At 31.5% G+C, this 18,499-nt stretch overlaps 1 protein-coding gene and 1 long non-coding RNA gene across 7 annotated transcripts in view; one reads left to right on the forward strand and one right to left on the reverse strand.

Annotated features, from left to right (window-relative positions):
• The window catches only part of LOC141454139 (GATA-binding factor 5-B-like), a 96,939-nt gene extending 80,934 nt beyond the window's left edge, over positions 1-16,005 (forward strand). For 2 of the 3 annotated variants that reach the window (XM_074128034.1, XM_074128035.1), the window contains exons 2-7: positions 9,347-9,462; positions 10,769-10,990; positions 12,431-12,615; positions 13,647-13,887; positions 14,574-14,818; positions 15,248-16,005. In XM_074128034.1, the coding sequence (XP_073984135.1) occupies positions 9,405-9,462; positions 10,769-10,990; positions 12,431-12,615; positions 13,647-13,887; positions 14,574-14,782 (915 nt within the window). In that variant the 5' untranslated portion in view covers positions 9,347-9,404 and the 3' untranslated portion in view covers positions 14,783-14,818; positions 15,248-16,005. The remainder of the gene's footprint in view (positions 1-9,346; positions 9,463-10,768; positions 10,991-12,430; positions 12,616-13,646; positions 13,888-14,573; positions 14,819-15,247) is intronic. The other variant, XM_074128036.1, reaches the window with a different exon arrangement.
• LOC141454140 (uncharacterized) lies at positions 588-7,814 on the reverse strand. Of its 4 annotated transcripts, XR_012458471.1 has the most exons (5): positions 5,885-7,813; positions 5,668-5,814; positions 3,198-3,381; positions 1,816-2,013; positions 588-1,466 (listed from the first exon to the last, which is right to left on the reverse strand). It is a non-coding gene; the product is annotated as an uncharacterized lncRNA (long non-coding RNA). The 4 variants fall into 4 exon arrangements; XR_012458473.1 differs by lacking the exons at positions 1,816-2,013; positions 3,198-3,381 and adding an exon at positions 2,759-3,136 and having other exon boundaries at positions 5,885-7,814; XR_012458470.1 differs by lacking the exon at positions 1,816-2,013 and having other exon boundaries at positions 5,885-7,804.
• Positions 16,006-18,499: the final 2,494 nt, after the last annotated feature.

Genomic DNA, 18,499 nt, shown 5'->3' on the forward strand with positions numbered 1-18,499 from the left:
ATAGAAATTTTACTATAGACGCTAAATAACGTGAACTTTACTCCGGTCAAGCTTAGTGATAGTTTATGAATGAAAAATTGTTACAGATATTACACATTTTGAAAAAATTAAAGGAAGTAGTTTCAAAACAAGTTATGTGTACAGTTATTTCTATTTTGGCGTTCTGAAATCATATTGTGAGGAGCAGATTGAGTAAATAAGGCAAGAGTTTTCAGATAGCAAAACAAAAAGCCTTCCGAGTTATGTGTGGCAAAGTAAATTGAGAAAATTGTAGGGTTTACTTTCTTAAAAAACAGGATTATGAATTTTAATTCAAGTCCAGATTAAAATTAATATGCTTAAAAATACATATTTTTCTAAATTGAGGACATTGCTTTAATTGTGCTTTTATATTTGATTAATAGTTTTTGTTTGTGCGCTCTAAGAATAAACGAACTTTTTTAGTGTCACAAATATAACCATCAAACTTTGTGCCACCACAAAGTATTCCCATACTTGCCCAGTTCTCTACTCCTACGAGAATGTGCACCTTACAAAGGTTCTTCGAAGACTTTGGTCTGAAATAGAACGTTTTACTTAGACATCAGTAATTTTTGGTGGCCCTGAAAGTTCGTTCATCAATTCCGTCAAGAGTATCGACACTAGCTTGTTGATATAGGTAATACCGCAGGTGTTTTCTTTCAAAATTGATCGACAGCATCAACTCATATTGTTAAGACTCTTGAAACTACCGAGTCGTAATGACAGTTTGCAAGTGAAATGGTTAAATATTTTTAGTCGGATTTTGGTCCGGTTAACTGTTCTGACAATTATGGGTAAAGTGTTCTTTCGAATTTGCTACTACTACCAAGATCTGCACCAGCAACGACTCCAGGTGGACTCTCAGTTAGTAGGGTAAAGAATGGAAATTATTCTTCATGAATTAGTAATTGGAGATGTCTAATATGTATAGAAAATTAATAAACATTTTTAATGGACTCTCTATTTTATCTATTCAAGAAAAACTGAAGAGATCAAAATTTTTCCTGCTTTTAAAAAAAGCGTGTTAAAAACTTTACTGTACATTAAAAAACAAAAACAAATTTGTATTTCTGCCAGATAATGAAAACAATGTTACTTAAAGAAATCCGCTATTCAAAGCAGTTCCTCAAGTGTTTTATTGAGAGTCACCAAGGTTCAATATAATTAAATATCCGCTATTTCTAATAATTTAATGAAAACAAGCGTAGCCTGAGTTATTTTAATGTTTGAATAAATCTCAGATACTTCTTGAACTTTTCAATTTCTCGTTTTATATTATGAAAACTCCATTTTGTTGGGTGTAGGTCTTGAAACTCCTATTATGTTATTGCCAAAGTTCCTGCTGGGATGAATACGTTTTGTGTTATACTTGAGGTCACAAGTTATGCCTCGACCAGAACTCCAGTATTTCCAAACTCCTTCTCTGATAAAAGTATTTGTAAAGCCTATAAAAAAGCATATATCTGTGTTATCTTACTTAGAAGTCTGCGTAAAAAGTTTATATCACTCGACTTAGTTAAAGATCTTCAGTTAATAAAAGTGCTGACCAATACTATGGCAGGTCTAATAAAAACATCAACCTTCAACATTTTCGATGTGACGTAAGGATGCATAAAAACCAAATTATTGTATAAATTATTTGAAAATTCACAATAAAATTTGTTAAAACAACAATATTTATATAATTTATTTTGGTTAAATTGATAATTTCTTTTTTAAGTAAATATTTTTCTTCTTTTTCATTTTTTAGTAATTATAATTGATAATATTTGTATGTAATTAAATAATAATCACCAGTCTGTAATAATTGTAAGGTATGGACAAGTTTGCAGACTAATTGAGCAATTTGTACTTTCTGAAAAAGGAGTAATTCCTTTCAACCAATTACATTGCACCTTAGCCAGCTTTAGTTCACTCTGATAATTAACGTTATATTGGTAAGATTTTATGGGCTCTTCTTGCAGTGGACTTAGAGGGAGCACTCAGCCACATCTATATAATATATATAAAAAAGGCAACTAGATAATTGGTAATTGCTACCTCTAGTACACAAACATTTTTATGACCCCATTTTTGATCTTTTTTTGTTTAAAAATAAATATATATATACTGAGAAATCTGACATGAAACAATCACACAAACTTCTCTTGCTGATTACATATATATAATATCCAGCAATAGTAGTTACAATTATTTATATATAATTGGAATTTTGTTCAAACATGAATTCTAACTAATGCATCAGTTGCCTTATTCAAAATGTAGGCCACAAGAAAAAGTTAGCTTCTACTTTACTTATATTTAGGAAACAATACAGAACATAGTTTGAAAACATTATAGCAGAGAACATGATGATAACCTTCAACTTTTCAGAACAGAATTATTGTGGTTGTTAGTAAACTAGTAGATGAAATAGTAGATCAAGCTTTTGAAAACAAAAATAAAATACTGATGTTAGCTTATGTGACATTAGCAAAACATTCGATGTAATGTCTCGCTTAGTATATGGAAAAAGTTACAGTATTACAGAAATTATTTAGAACTTCTTTAAAAATTACCAAAGAAAGAAAGCATGCCTCTGTGACAGGCATAGGTCCCAATTAAGTGAAATTAATCCGAGTACTCCTTTAAGGTTCGGTTCTTGAATCATGTCCTATTTCTAGGTACAAATTAATGACACCACATAAATTTCCAAAGGAAAGATTGTCATCAAACAACTAAGAAGGTTAGTGGTTACCTTTCATTTCTTAGAGCAAGGCTGCAAAGAAGTGAACAAGATAATTAAACGATGAGAAAATTCCAGAGAATACTGTTTTGCCTTATTCAGAAGAGTATAGAAGATATATCATAATACTTCTGGGTTGCAAAACTTGACTAGATAAGTCATGAACAAACTTTGAAAAAGCTATTGGCACAAGTGATGTTCTTATTCAGAAATCTGAGTGAAGTTTCCCAACTGAAGTTGTGTGGAAGTTCTTTCAGTGTTTCTATCATCCTCTGACTCAATACATAGAGCTATTAATGAAGATAACATCTTGAAGTAGCTGTTAACCTCTCTTTTGGCAGATAACTATAATGATCAGCTGCTCTCAGTTTTCATTTTCACCAACACGCACTGAGACAGAAAAAAAAAGTAATGGCTAATACTACAGTTGATGAGCAAATATATACCTTACCTTATAAAGACTTGTGATTTGCTTGATTGTCCTTCCAGGGTGTAATATCAGCCATTATTTATAACTTAATTCCTTCGGGTATAAGTGTAAAACAAGCTCTCTTAAAGAGAATACGGATACAGAGACTATGGAGAATACAAAGACAGCCAGACAATGATGATCAGAATAAAACTGCTGGTGTAACCTAAATATGTAGAATATTATTCATCGTTTTTTTTTTTCATTACTCAAAAGGAAGAAAGATTATTCTCAATTTCAGTCATTATTTTTTTATATTGTTTTACCAAGATTTCGTCCTAGAGTCTAGATCAACTTCAGGGCTTATGCCATTGACAATTATAATATTTTTTTAAATTGTTACAACTAACATTGGTGTGTCTCCTGTCCTGTCTGTTTCTGTACTTTTGACAGTATTAGACTAAACAGTATTAACACTTAGAATAGAATAGAATCTATAATAGAATCACTTAGAGTACGTAAACAATCAGGACAGAAGAGACACCCAATGTTAGATGCAACAATGTAAAAAATATTTTGTTACTAGCATAAGCTCGGAAGATGATCTGTACTAGGTCGAAAGCTGGACAAAAATTTAAAAAAAATAGTGGCTGAAATAGGCAATATTCTATCTATCTTTTATATTTGTTTGTTCATTTGTGCTCAAGTAAAATCAATGGAGTTCCTATTTTAGGAAAAAATTGCAGTCCCACATCACTTCTAAAAAACATGTTTACTAACATTTAGTAAAGTTATATGTTTAAAAAGTTGTACTAATTCTTATAGAGAGTGAGATTCACATCTGACATCGTTTAGCTGTACTATTGATTCCCATGAGATTGTTTGTAGTCTGAAATAAGCTTTCAAAATGAAATAACAAAAATATAAATCGCAAGAAACACATACAAAAATAGAGTATAAAATAGGAACGTCCCCTGGGTTCCATGTCACTGGCGCCAACGATTATACAAGTCGCCGATAGATAGACTGTGGAAGGACTTGGGAGTAAAAAAAACAAAAAGCTGTATTTAAAAAAGAGAAGAAGATTCTTAAGAAGGAAAAGTGGCTTGAGAATAGAAAGGATAAAGCGGCATTCTACCAGAAGTTTATCAGCGCCATAGTTGAGAGGATCCATGTGCTTCAAACGAAACAAAACAAAAAAAAATCGTTCTTCTAAAGTGTTTCACTGCTTTAAGCAGTATATACTGCAAAGCGTCACTTGTTCCAATAGTTGGCAGTTACGCTGCTGGAGGGCTAGAGAAATGACTACACGGGTGCCGACCGTCACAGAAGGGCGAGGTAGTTAAGAACTGAAGTGATGAACCCACCATGTGTATACTGCAAATTATAGACACAGCTACCAGCACTTGACACCCATCTGGGATGATTATTCAGTCTCTCTCTACATAGAGCTTCGGCGGTCTTCTCAGAGCTTTTTTGTTCCCCTTTCAATTACTTCCACATCCCCTAAACTTAATTTTTCGGTAAAACTTAAAGACCAGGGAACATAAAAACAAAAAACTATGTTCTTAATTTTTCTGTAAACAAATTAAATGTGGCACGTTTTTAATTTGTTTTGATTTATTATTTGTTTTCATTGGTATAATTTTTACCAGCAAAGAATTACTTTTAAAAGAAGCTAATAAGTATTTGTTTGTTTACTTAAATTACTTTTTCTGAAATAATGTGCTAAGATTTTGTATTGGCTGTTTTACAGTGACAGCTGTTGACCGTTTAGATTATGTGAGAGGCACCACGATCATAACGTAGGCGTTCAATGTCTCTCATTTCATTTTTAATAATTAAAATTTGTTTGCCAAGAAGTAAGAATGACCTTATTTCATTAAGAAACAGGGATTATAGATGTAAAACTCCTAACTAGCTTTACTATAAATTAATCATTAAGACAAACACTAAATTAGAATTGTCGAAATATAACAGTCAAATAAATCAGCCCCCACAAAACGGACCACATGCGAAAGTAAACGAAAATAACTGAAAGAACATTCAAGTAGGGTACATGTTCGATTTATGACCAGTTTAGGCCTAATTGACACGAGTTTGAACTCTGTCAAACTGGCAACATTTATTCCAGTCCAGAGTCGAAGTAGAAATGAGTAGGAACAGCAATTATGTTCACACCTTGCTAACAAGAAGGGTGTTGAAGTTGAACGCGCTACCTTTTTGAAACCTTACCAGTCTGTATGTTGTGACGCATCTATATTTAGTTATTCTTGTAAAGAGTCAAGCAACAGTTATTAAGTAAGAAAAGTGATTTGTCAGCATGAACAGAGTCACAGTGATTATTATTCATTGAATTACTTTAGTTAAGCTTGTTAGAAATAAAAATTAATGATTATTTATTTTTTGAAGGAATACTTAAATAGATTACAAAATAATGGATGAAATTTCAAGTAAAAGGATAGAGATTAAGTATCGTAATTATTTAAGTTCAAAATAAAATTAGACTTACTTTAGTCTCCAAATTCTCTCACTTTGCAGTCAAGAGAAGAATAGTAGTCTAAAATTGAGCTGGGCTTTGAACATTTCTTTCAGTTTTATTCACGATCGTCTACACCCTCTTTTCTACTGGACCCTTCTTAATAACATCTGAAGGAATCTGTTAAAGAAATCTCTGTAGTTAATCATCCGTATGAGAACTATATAGCGTTGGCTAAGAGATTACGTACACTGTAAAGATTTCTAATTTATTGATCTGCGGCGAAACTTTGGCCTGAGCATAAATCTCAGTTTCAGTACACATTCAGCTGTCTCCCTATATTTGTTTTATTCTTTTTGCTCTACCTAAAATGTTTTTTCATGATCTAAATTAATTAAGAAAACATGAATCAATGAGGTTCCCATCTTTTCTAACCAAAAATCCTCCATAGACTTCACTTTAAAAATATAATGTGATAAGAAGGCTGCAGAATGAAGTTACTGTTTATTCAAGAGCGGTGGTGATTTCAAAAGTTTGGCTCTATTTAGTGTAAATATTTATATACGAGGTGTGTTCAAAAAGTAACGGGAATTTTTAAATTTCGCGGGTTTGGAGAGTCTGATTGTAAAATTTTTTTTTTTATTATGTTGGTACACATGCCCCTGAAGTACGATAAAATTTTCAGTATTTATTGTTTACTTCTTAAGTGGCAGCCGTTAAGGTTAGACGTGTTTTTCGAGCTTGGCGATTTTTGTTTGTTAAAAAAAATGGATCAAAGAATTTGTATTAAATTTTGCGTAAAAAATGAAATAAAGTGTAATAAAGTGTGTGAAATGTTAATAAAGGCATATGGTGAGTCTGCTATGAGTAAAACAAGGATTTACGAGTGGTATAAGCGTTTCCAAGATGGCCGCGAAAACGTTGAAGATGACGAACGACCTGGACGTCCAAGCACATCAACAACCGATGAAATCGTGAAAAAAGTGAAAGAAATGGTTATGAACGATCGCCGAATCACAATCAGAGAAGTCGCTGATGATGTTGCCATATCAATTGGCTCATGCCATGGAATTTTTTCGGATGTTTTGGGTATGAAACGTGTGGCAGCAAAATTTGTTCCAAAATTGTTGAATTTCGAACAAAAACAGCGGAGAATGGAAGTTGCTCAAGAGTCACCCAATGAAGTCGACAACGATGCGGATCTACTGAAACGTGTTATAACAGGTGACGAAACATGGGTTTACGGATATGATGTCGAAACTAAGGCTCAATCGTCCCAGTGGAGGCATTCTGGATCGCCAAGACCGAAAAGGCTCGACAAGTGCGGTCGAATGTGAAGGTTATGCTCACTGTGTTCTTCGATTTTAATGGCATAGTGCATCATGAATTCTTGCCACAAGGTCAAACAATCAATAAGGAGTACTACCTACAAGTTCAACGCCGTTTGCGTGAAGCAATCCGAAAAAAACGCCTGGATTTGTGGCAAAACAATTCATGGATTTTGCACCACGATAATGCACCTGCTCACACTTCATTGCTTGTTCGTGAATTTTTGGCCAAAAACAAAACTTTAACGATGCCCCAGCCTCCATATTCGCCAGACATGGCTCCATGTGACTTTTTTCTATTTCCAAACATAAAGAGAACATTAAAAGGCCGTCGTTTTACAAGCATAGATGACATTAAAAGCGAATCGCTGAAAGAGCTGAAAGCTATCACAAAGATCGAGTTTCAGAAGTGTTTCGAGGATTGGAAAAAGCGCTGGCACAAGTGTATTGTATGCGAAGGGGACTACTTTGAAGGCGACAATATTAATGTAGATGAATAAATAAATATTTTTTTCAAAAAACGAAAATTCCCGTTACTTTTTGAACACACCTCGTATAATTACCAAAGCCTGAATGTTTGCAATTTCAAAACAGATTTCTGGGCTATTTTCTATACACGACAATGATTTGAATTGAAGGCACAATGCTGATACCAATGCGTAACATTTATGCTTCGCCAAAACTTAAATATTATCAGGTTTGGAAAGATTTTATTTATTTTTCTTTCGAAGCCAACTCTGTTACGTAATTCGTTCATTACAGTTTTTTACTGTGTTACAATGTATCATCTGATCTAGTGTGGTAAGGGCATTCACAAGTTAGCAGGAAATTATAGTTAGAATTTGCTTGCCATACGTCCCGTTTTCCTAGTATAAATATCTATAACTTTTGAATACGATAACACGTTATCATTGTATTACTCAATGCCCAATTGAGTAAATTTTTATTTTAAGGAAAAAAAATAACTTCAGTTTTTCTCTCAGTTAGTTTTATTGTGTAAATAAGATAAGTGCAATACGAAGTGTGCATTTTAAATTATTCATGGCTGTTTGTTATATTTGGAAGTAAGTCTACAGGTATTAAAGTTTTAGTCGTTTGTTTTCACACCGAGTCGGTGGTGTTATCAAAACACTGTAATACAACGGTGATCTAGAAATGTAGTGTTGTATTGATCATAAGGAATCTTATTGAGGGTATTGTAGATCCTTATTTTGGATATGTTCATTCCTTATGACTCATCGTGTTCCCAAGCCTCTTACGATACTTTATAAAATTTAGTCTTTCTTAGCGCCCACGCCTAAGGGTAAGCATAAGTCAGTAATGGTCAGAATATATTTGGTATATTCAAGAGTAATGAGGTTAATTAGAACAATAAAATAGTTGTTTTCTGGTAACTATTCCACTATTTGACATACTGCGGAGGAGGCGTTACCGTTTGTTTAGAACAAACTTTCCATAATGTCTTGGTTTGAGAAAATAATATTATCTTTCAGTCCTAGATAAAATTATATATTGAATATTTTTTTGAAAAATCCTTTCAAATTTGTACAACTGATGGAAACGAAAGACTTGAACTGAACAAAATTCCATTTCATGCAAAAGCCCAATTCAGAAAAACAAACTAACTTGACCGATTCTAAAACTAATACGTTGTAATATTTGAGATTGCGTTTAAAATTCCGCATGTTTTAGTATATAGCTCATGACGCCACAATTGGTAGCTTTTTAAGGCATAAAGAGAAGAGATATTAAAATATAAGCCAAAGCAATAAATTCTAATGAGTACAACATTATGAGTAGTAAACAAACTTTAGCAGATAAAATACTACTTGTGCAAAATATTTGCCAGTTTACTGTTGTGAATTGCATATCTTTGGTAAAAATTCAGTATATCCTTCTGCTGATAGTGGTAAACTAAATTTAGAAGAATGTGCTACAAAAGAATTAAATGAGGGTCCACATTGAAAAGCGACAGAAAAAGTCTAACCGTTGCAAGCCATGCTACTTTTCAAAACAATTATAGACAATTGTTCAAGATGCACATTTAGTAAATAAAAGATCAGTCTATTAAATAGCAGAGCCAGCATACTTTAGATCCGCACATCTTGTGTTGTTCCATTCCCCCACCATACAAATTGAGTATGAAATCTGGCGAGTGAAAATAAAATCATTGTTAATGTTATCATTAACTTTTGAGTATTAGCAACTTTACTATTAAAAGAAATCCATACAATAACTGGTTTTTATTTTTCATTTTATTTTATTAAAATATTTATTAACTTTCAAGTGTATTTATGTCGCTTCCAAATTATTTCTATGAATTTAAAAAATTATGTAAAAAGAGTATTTTTGATAAATTTAATTCTAAAAATTGTGTTACGCAGGTTTCAAGGAAATGAGGTGAACGGCAGCAAAATTACATTCTTTGGTGGCTAAGAGTTGATGATGTTTTCTGGAACATCTACCATGGCATCTACTAGCTACGATTCATCCAGTTCTGGTAAGAAGAACAGATTCATTAAAAAATCGGCAAGAAACTTTATTCCAAAAACTGAAAAAACTAAAAACTAACTTGAAAAATAAGAACAACATTTAGTTCTTCAAATGCTATTTGTGTCCTTGAAGTATGGATGTGTATTATTTTAAAATTCAGAAGTTTATGTAATTAAAGAACTTGGTTGTGATATATCTTCGCAATTCCTTTCTTAGCCTCTTTCAATAGCTTTCTAAACTTCTCAGTTACATTCTATTCAAAGTACTAAATAATTGTATTTTTCATTATGTTTCTGGTTAAAATCCATTTTAATGTAAATATTGTTTTTATACTTTAATGAACAGTCATAATTAGAATCATTATTATTTACCATACTAACACGTTAATTATGTTTTTTAAACATAATTAGGTAATATGTTTGACCGCAATGTTTCTGAGGTCTTCCTACACGGTTAATGATAATTTTATTATTATTAAAGTTGAGAATCTAATAATAAAAATGGTAGGTAGCTTGCCATATTAAGTCATGAATAATGTAGGAAGATTATTTTATACCTTATGTGGGTTTTATTGATTATAAGCGTGAAGTAAACGTTTACAATGTAAACAAATTTACAAGATGGAGTGGATAAAAAATTAGCATATATCCATATATTGGTGCGTGCAATATGCAGTAAGTATGCAGACTATTTAGTAAAACCAACTTATTGATTTATTTTTTGAGGGAAGGGAGAGAAAACGCTCCCAAGATATTCTTTAAGTTGCCCACTTTATTTTATATATTTCTCTCATTAATTTTTTGCTCTGCACCTCATTTTTTAACAGAATTTTTGGAGTTAAAGGTGACAGTCACATTAAGTAAATATTTTATATACGTAGAATATAATAGTGTTAAGATGATGAGAGATGAAATTCGACTCTAAATAGTGAGATGAGTGATCACATAGTATTTATTCAACAATTAATTTTGATAAACGAAGAAAGAAGTTATTTGTAATTTTTATTAATTTTATCATTCTAACGCTTAATTCTTCCAAGTTGAAATCTTGATTTAAACGAATAATAATTTTGAACATGGTAAATTTGAGTTGGCTGAATCAGATTCCTGTACTGGTTGAGAACAGGAATATACTTACCAACATTAATCGAGGTTCAGTCACTCCTCCTGTATGTTTAGTCCTGTAAAAAGATTTTTAAAATACATTAAAGACATACATCTTGGCCAACGTTTTCCTCAAAATATTACACTACATTGTTTTTTAATGTTAACCAAATTCTTTTTCTGTTTAGTAAGTACAATCGTTGATTGCAGGTGTTTACGGAAGTAGCGATGGATCTGTAGTACAGTATGTTGCTCCCAGAACTAGTAGTACATCAGCATGGCATGATCCATATCAAAACCACCATGTCCATCATCATCATCACCCTCATTTATCTCATCATCACCAACAGCATCAGCTAACTGCCCCTCCCACAAACACTTTCTACCCGACAATGATGTGGCGATCATACGATCACTATAGACCCCATTATGGTAATTATTTAAAGCACTCATATTGGTCAAATATTAAACAATATTTAAGTATTAAAGTACACTACTTTAAAAGTAGAACACTTTAAATGTAAGGTCAGTAAATTAATAATTTATATTTGTGGCATATGGTAATATTCCCACAAAGTTTGTTCAATATTTATTATAGATTGTACACTCGGAAATAATTCTTTAGATCTTGAGAGAAACGAAAGTTAATGTGAATAAGCGTTACAAGTATAGGTCTTTATTAAACACATGCCCAATCCCAGATAAGATAATGAAGTAGTAAAGCTTTTTACATGAACAGAGTTCTCAGTAGCTCCCCTTATAACCGAGTCGGTTGGTGGTGCTATTAATAGGTTCCTCTTTAAACTGTGTGCTGACAAAGGAAATTAAGAATCAAGCCAAAAATGTACGGAAAGTTGTTGCATTTATTTAAAAAAAAATATGTATGTATCTTTAGTTTCCCCGTTGAACCAATTTGTTTTGACCTGTTGGATCATAATATGGAATTTTCTATTTTAAATTTAGAGATAATAGAAAGGCTTCATTATAATTTCGTATTTAAGATATTCTTTTAAATAAAAAACTTAACATACAAAAAGAGTCAAATGAGAAACTTGATTTATGCCAAAATTAGGTTGTCAGAATACCTTCAAAAAAAATCTAACATCAAGTAGTTCAATAACTGCACGTAAGGTTGCAGCACTAACTAATCTGCTAAATCTTGTTTGAACCATACAGCAAACTATCTTTAAAAATGTACCAAATTTATTTATTAGCGGATTATACTTTATTGAAAAGAAAAATGGAATAGAATGAAACTTTTAGGATAAACATTAAGTAAAGAACTGAAAACCGATTTTGTAGCTTTCAAAATCAAAACAGTGATTAACTTTTGCTCTCTAACGACTAACCGTCCCTTTTTGGCTGCAAATCTTTAGATCACTGGCAGCCCAACATATTAGCTAACGACAGAGGATATCGGAGGCAATTTGAAGTCTAATGAGCTTTAATAGCGGGCATATGGTCCAGCTATTCCGCTTACAAACACTAAGAGCTTGGTCAGCTTCGAGTGGTGTTTGCAAATAATCATGGTCAGTTGTAAGATTACCTCAATCTTAATAATACGTCAGCTGAACTGATTTTATTTTATTTTAAGTTTAAAATATGTTAAATAATTCTAGAGCTTACAGATGTGAGCGTTATTAGTTGATTTGTTGAATCCGAGGGTAGTGAACATGCATGTAAAACTCACAAGACTGGAGAAACTTCCTGCACTCCACAAATAATAACAGATTTTTTAGTGCCGATGAATTATGTTTGTACCAATTCTAAGTCAGATTAGGGAGCTGGAGCAGTACAATGTTACAGACAGTTTACTGGTAGGTTACGTTTGACATTATAACATGGTCAATTTAATTTATATATTCCATTTAGATACGAGTGGAATGGAGATGGGCGAGGGTAGAGAGTGTGTCAATTGTGGAGCGATCAGTACCCCATTATGGCGAAGAGATGGCACTGGCCATTATCTTTGCAATGCTTGCGGTCTATATCACAAGATGAATGGCATGAACAGACCTTTGGTGAAGCCTGCCAAGAGGATGGTCAGTCCACACACAGTAAGTTCGCTACTTAAGTTTTATTATTTAATTAATTTGCTCTAGACTTGAAAACATTCTTAGTTAATTTATTTTCTGTCTTCATCAGATTCATTAGAGTAACATATTAGAAATCTCAACAATATTAAAATTATTCCCATTATCATTAATATTACTTTTCATTTAATTTGAATCGCCACATAAGAAAACTCCTTTTTAGAGATATCTACACCATTAATTCAAAACTTTTTCTAAAGTAAGATTTTCTTTTAAAGATAATTTAAGGAATTTAGAGAATTCAGTTGGTCTTCAATTATCATTTTTCAATGATCCAGTAAAATTAATAATCTTTGACAGATTAATTTCCTATTAATACTTTTTTAATAATTATAATAATACAATAATAATACTTTATTTAAAAAAGTAAATACATTTTTAAAAAAACAAGTATATTTGGCATGGCTGCAGCCGTTTTTTAATATTAATATTGCTAACATTTTTGGAAATTTAATACTCCAAAGACAGACTGTATGATCAATAGGAATTAAGGTAATCGTAACACAATTGATGCAAGTCGTGAAATCTGTACCATTTTAGAATCATTTAGCAAACTGAACTACCAGAGATTATTATCATTGTGTTGCTTTGTATTTACTAAATTAATATAACTCAGGAGAAAATAAAATATCCTTAAAGCCACCAACCATGGTTTTAAGAAAGAAGAAAAATTAAAAGAATACAACCTTTTTTGCAAATTTTCTGTTCCAAGTTCATTTATAAATGATAAATTAAAATAATGTATTTTTATATAATAAAAATACAATACACAAAGTAAAAAGGCATTTCAAACATTATAATTTTCGCACAATCTGAATGAAACTGTAAAAAATATAAAGAGAAAAATTAGCAAAACGGTCCGCAGTCTCGCAACCCATAAGGACCTACAGTAACAATCTACAGTATCTTCGTTCTTGATAAACGTTCTCTTAAAAAAATTTTCTATAATTTTAATTTTTTCTAGTTGAAAAAAGAATAAAATTTGTTTTTTTTAGCAGAACGCCACTCGTCGCTTAGGCTTGTGCTGCACCAATTGCGGCACTGGAACAACAACTCTATGGAGGAGAAATAACGAAGGTGACCCGGTCTGTAACGCTTGTGGTCTATATTTTAAACTTCATGGAATTAATCGCCCTTTAGCAATGCGAAAAGATGGTATACAGACTAGAAAACGAAAACCAAAGAAATCATCGCAAGATTCAACACCAAGTAGCACCCAATCGTCAGTTCCTTCAGGTAAGGCTTTAGGTTTTTACTTTTATTATTATTATTTTTTAAGACAAGCCAACGTCTGAGGTCATTAGAGCCCGATACTTCTCGATGCCCTGCTTCTGCCACAGTTTCTGGACAGTGTTTCTCCTTAGAAAACGGTACACGAACAGTTTCGGACGGTCTCCTCTTCCATATACAACCCTAACTGTAAACTGTAGAATGGGTTCTTTCCTGTTTGTAAGGACCTTCACTTTCATAATATAATGTAGAATGTAAACGTCTTTTTAATTTTGAGACCATTTTTTTTATTATAATTAAGAAATGTTTTATTTTGAAAATGGATTCATTTTGAATGCAATAGTTTTTCAGTCTTTAATAGATATGTATAATTGATATTATCGTCAGCAAACTTGTATTTTCATTTAAAACTGGATAATTTACTTATTCATTTTAGATAAAACTGGTCGATTGGGTTGTTAATTGACTAATCCTATTGTTAAACAATTTTATATAAAATTTATTTCTTAAATCAGAAACAAAGGTTTTCCTTGCTCCCTAGACGTAGAATTCAATGTTACATAGAGTAGCAAAGTTTCTAATAATTATTTTAATTGTTTTCCGACGAACTTTTTGTTTCTGATTTTTAACATTTGCATCACATTTATCGAATATTTATAAAATTAATTCTCCATTAAATATTTTTGTTTCAGATAACAATAAGCTTTTGGCAAATGTACCTAACGATAGGCCATATTTAGGTCAGACTTCTCTATTACTTGGCCAGAGTAGTATTAAATCAGAGCCAGTGCCAACACAGTTTACAGAACATTTGCCAGAACCTTATTACCATCCTGGTCAATCGCATTACAACTTACAGCACTCTGATTATCTTGGAAATAAATTAATGGCATCAACTTAAAAAATAAATTGAAGTTTCCTGCGTTATGAGAATGAGGTAAAAATGATTATTTCTTAAGGAATTAAATTAAAAAATAACATCAATTTTCTTATAACAAATGCTGTTGAACGGTAGCTTGTTTTTCTTTTTTCTAATAACTAATTCTCATTAGTTATTTCATTTAAAGCAGATTACGTTCATTTATTGAATCCATTCAATGGATCAGTGTGTAATTTATTTTAATTGTCACAATTCTTTTATCATATAAACAAATTAATTAATTTTTTTAATGATTCATTACAATCTAATTTCATTACAAAAGCATTTTTAACTGATCTGTTACTCTGTTTTTGGATTTTTTGCTGTTAAAAATTATCAATGTCTCAAATTTTTGCTAAATCTAATTTTCTTGAATCAAAGGTATTTTGACCAATTATTTTAATCAACCATTATTGGAACAAATGAGTAATCTGAATCAATTATCAGGCGCCACAAGCCGAGCGGTTATAGGCGAAGACCTCAAAGAGAAAAAACGGTAGGTATCTGGACGAGAAGCCCACCAGAAAAAATTGGCATTACTTTACTTTATACATTTCTGCACTACTGAGACAAAATATTAAGGAAAACATTTTCCTAGGCTAAGTCAGGCAACGGAAGTGATGGGTAATTCTTCAGAAACAATTACTTTAATTTTATCTTCCTTCTATTTGTAAAACAAGAGGAACTCAAGTCTGATGAAATTAAAATATCTGACGTATTACGTTCTTGTAAATTATATGTAAATATTTTTACCTTATTTATTTTTTTTTTTAATAAACAAATTGCAATTTTTGCAAAGAACAATTAAAATGCACTATTTCAAATAATATTTTTATTAAATATTATCAATAAAATTCAGTTAGTATTCCTAGTCATGCCTCTTACACACAACTAGTTGCCCTATGTGATTCATAATTTTGTATTGAATGTTCTGAAAAATTTAGAATAGAAAGGAATCTTTGGATTAAATTAATTTTTCCGAAATCTGTGGACATGTTTTACTGCCAATATAAGTGTATTAATAGGAATATATGAATTCCTGATTAATCAATAATATACATTGAATTTTGTAAATACTATGTATACATTTTTTAACCGTTTAATTCTGTACAGTATGTAATATAAACATTTCACAATTGGAAATAGAATATTTTATAAAAATATTTGTACTTTTGAAAAATTATTTATTAATAAATTTTATTGATACCTTTTTGACTTTTTTTTTAATTTAGATGTTTAAATGTCCATTTATGTAGTGCAAATGCTACTAAAAAGTTAATAGCAGTACTTTCATAATATATCTTACGGCCAAATAAGAGTAAAAAACCGGTCGATGGCATGCACATTGCAATATGATCCCAATAACAAACAGTCCAGACTGTGTTCTCTGCAGGTCTAGCCACCTTTTTGAGTTCAAAGCCCTAGCGCACTTAAATATACTTTAACAGACGAGCTCTCTGCAAGAGCAAATAGATATTGGGCTGCAAAGCATCTAATTGCGGACTGATAATGACGAAAAGCATTGGTAGAAAAAAAAAATCCATTTTAACCGTGTATGAAAATTTATGGACCATAATGCTAAATCCATTTCGTCACAATGGAGAGAGAAACGATGAATATTTGTAAATGATTCCCAATTAAGTAAAACAAATAAACTAATTCATCTTTAGGAGACTCATTTTAAGTTACTCAAATGATAAATTAATAACAATAATTATGGTTAAATCAAAAATAATATATGAAGAATAAGTTTGACCATCAAAAGTGACAATTTGCAAGCAATCTAAGTAGCAGAAATTTATACCTTCTATACCACTTTATTTTTTTACAACATTTAATGTGTAAGATAGAAGTGATATCAGTTATAGGTGATAATCTAGTAGTTACATAACAAAACTATCTAGCTAGATTGTGACCTTAAACTCATTTTTTAGTTTATCATGCGCTATGTAAAAAAAAAAATACATCTGATCACAAATTTATCATTTCGTTCTACCTTCTTAATTAAAAAATAAAAATAAAATAAATAAAAATGATAAAATGTGTTTTCTTCCAAAGCTGGTTCTAATGATTGACAATCATTGATTATCAAATATTATCAATCTTATTATTATCTTTATATATTTTACTTCAAATAAAATATCATTCGATTTCTTATTAATAAGTGACATTCAAGAAAAAAAAACACATGTTCACCGTCTCTCATCAAAGGTTGCATGATTTTATTATTCATATTCAGAGCGGATGAAAATGTAAAAATATTTTTTAACTGGTATACTGAATTTTGTTTTCTACAGAGTTCTCTGTTAATCTTGACTTCAATTTCCATTTAACTAATTGATCATGAAAAATTTACTTTTTGCACTCCTATGCAAAAAATTAAACTCAAAATTTTAAAAGCTTATAAATTTCCTTTTAACAAATTGATCATTCGAGGCTTTTTACAGCTTTTTAAAATATTTGCATTAAACTTGCTTCTGGGTTTCTAGCGCTGTAACATGGACCACATTCCATTCTATCAAATCAATAAGATATACGACCTGCAGAGAGAGTCAAAACACACAATTTTACTACATAACCGCACTCAAATACCCACCACACGCTTTATAAAGTAATAATTTACAGCTGCCTCCATTCTGCAAACAAATACCGAATTCTAAGGAACTACAATAGATTTTTAGGTTGCGGTAGCTTAGCCCTTACATCCATCCCTCTTCTATCAACATATGTTTATACATTAGCGTAATATGGATTATCGACTGGTAAAACTTTTAAATAATTTGTTCTGCAACTAATTATCATTTTGGTTCAAGTGCTACTTATGGGGAAGTCACAGTTATATAAGCATTCAAATAATTTTTTAGTGAAATAAATTCACACTTTATCATTAAGAAAATTATTAACTACAATAGAGATTAATTTCTGTTCCCTGTGGCACCTGTACCGGAAGATACACCAACCCAACAAAGCCGGAGCTTAAAGAGCCACTTACGGTTCCTTTAGGGAGGTTCCTAAAAGAAACATGCGACAAAAAGCCATCCCACTAGCCTTTGCTATTCGCCGCGAGTGGAAAACATCCAAATTCAAAGAGTCCCGTCTGTAACCGTCTTCCAGTTTTTACTGAACAAGGCTAAGCATCCTTGAAAGACTAAATTTGACAAGTGCAATTTTACAGGGAACAATAGGTTTCGGGAACATATTCATAAATGGTAAACTGCATTTTGTACACAGATCCCATTTCAAAGTAGCGTCTAAATTGACGATTTGATCTCTTCAATATTGTTATGGGGATTTCTGATGTGATTGGTTTAGAATTGAACGCTAACATGGTTGATTATATTTATCGACGTAAATTTGGTCGGAATAACTCTCCTTCAATTATAATTAAATTTTTACAAACGTCAGTGAAAAATAAGTTTATTATAAATTGCAAAAAAATAAAAAGGAAACACTTTTTCCAGGTGACTCCAATAGGAATATTTACGTCAACGAATTACTTTCTTCATTTAATTAAAAATTATTTCAATCGGCTAGAAATTTGAAGAAACAGGGACTGCTATATTCTGTTTGGCATAGAAATGGTTTGGTGTTGATAAAAAAGGATGTAAACGATCGGCCTAAAGTGATAAGATGTGGAGAGGATTTGTTGTTTCTGAATCCACCCACCGGAAATACGACAGATGATGATGACCAGGAACC

This window comes from Rhodnius prolixus, unplaced genomic scaffold (assembly GCF_049639745.1).
Source record: "Rhodnius prolixus isolate KJV_2025 unplaced genomic scaffold, Rpr scaffold_9, whole genome shotgun sequence".
Taxonomy (NCBI): Eukaryota; Metazoa; Arthropoda; class Insecta; order Hemiptera; family Reduviidae; genus Rhodnius; species Rhodnius prolixus.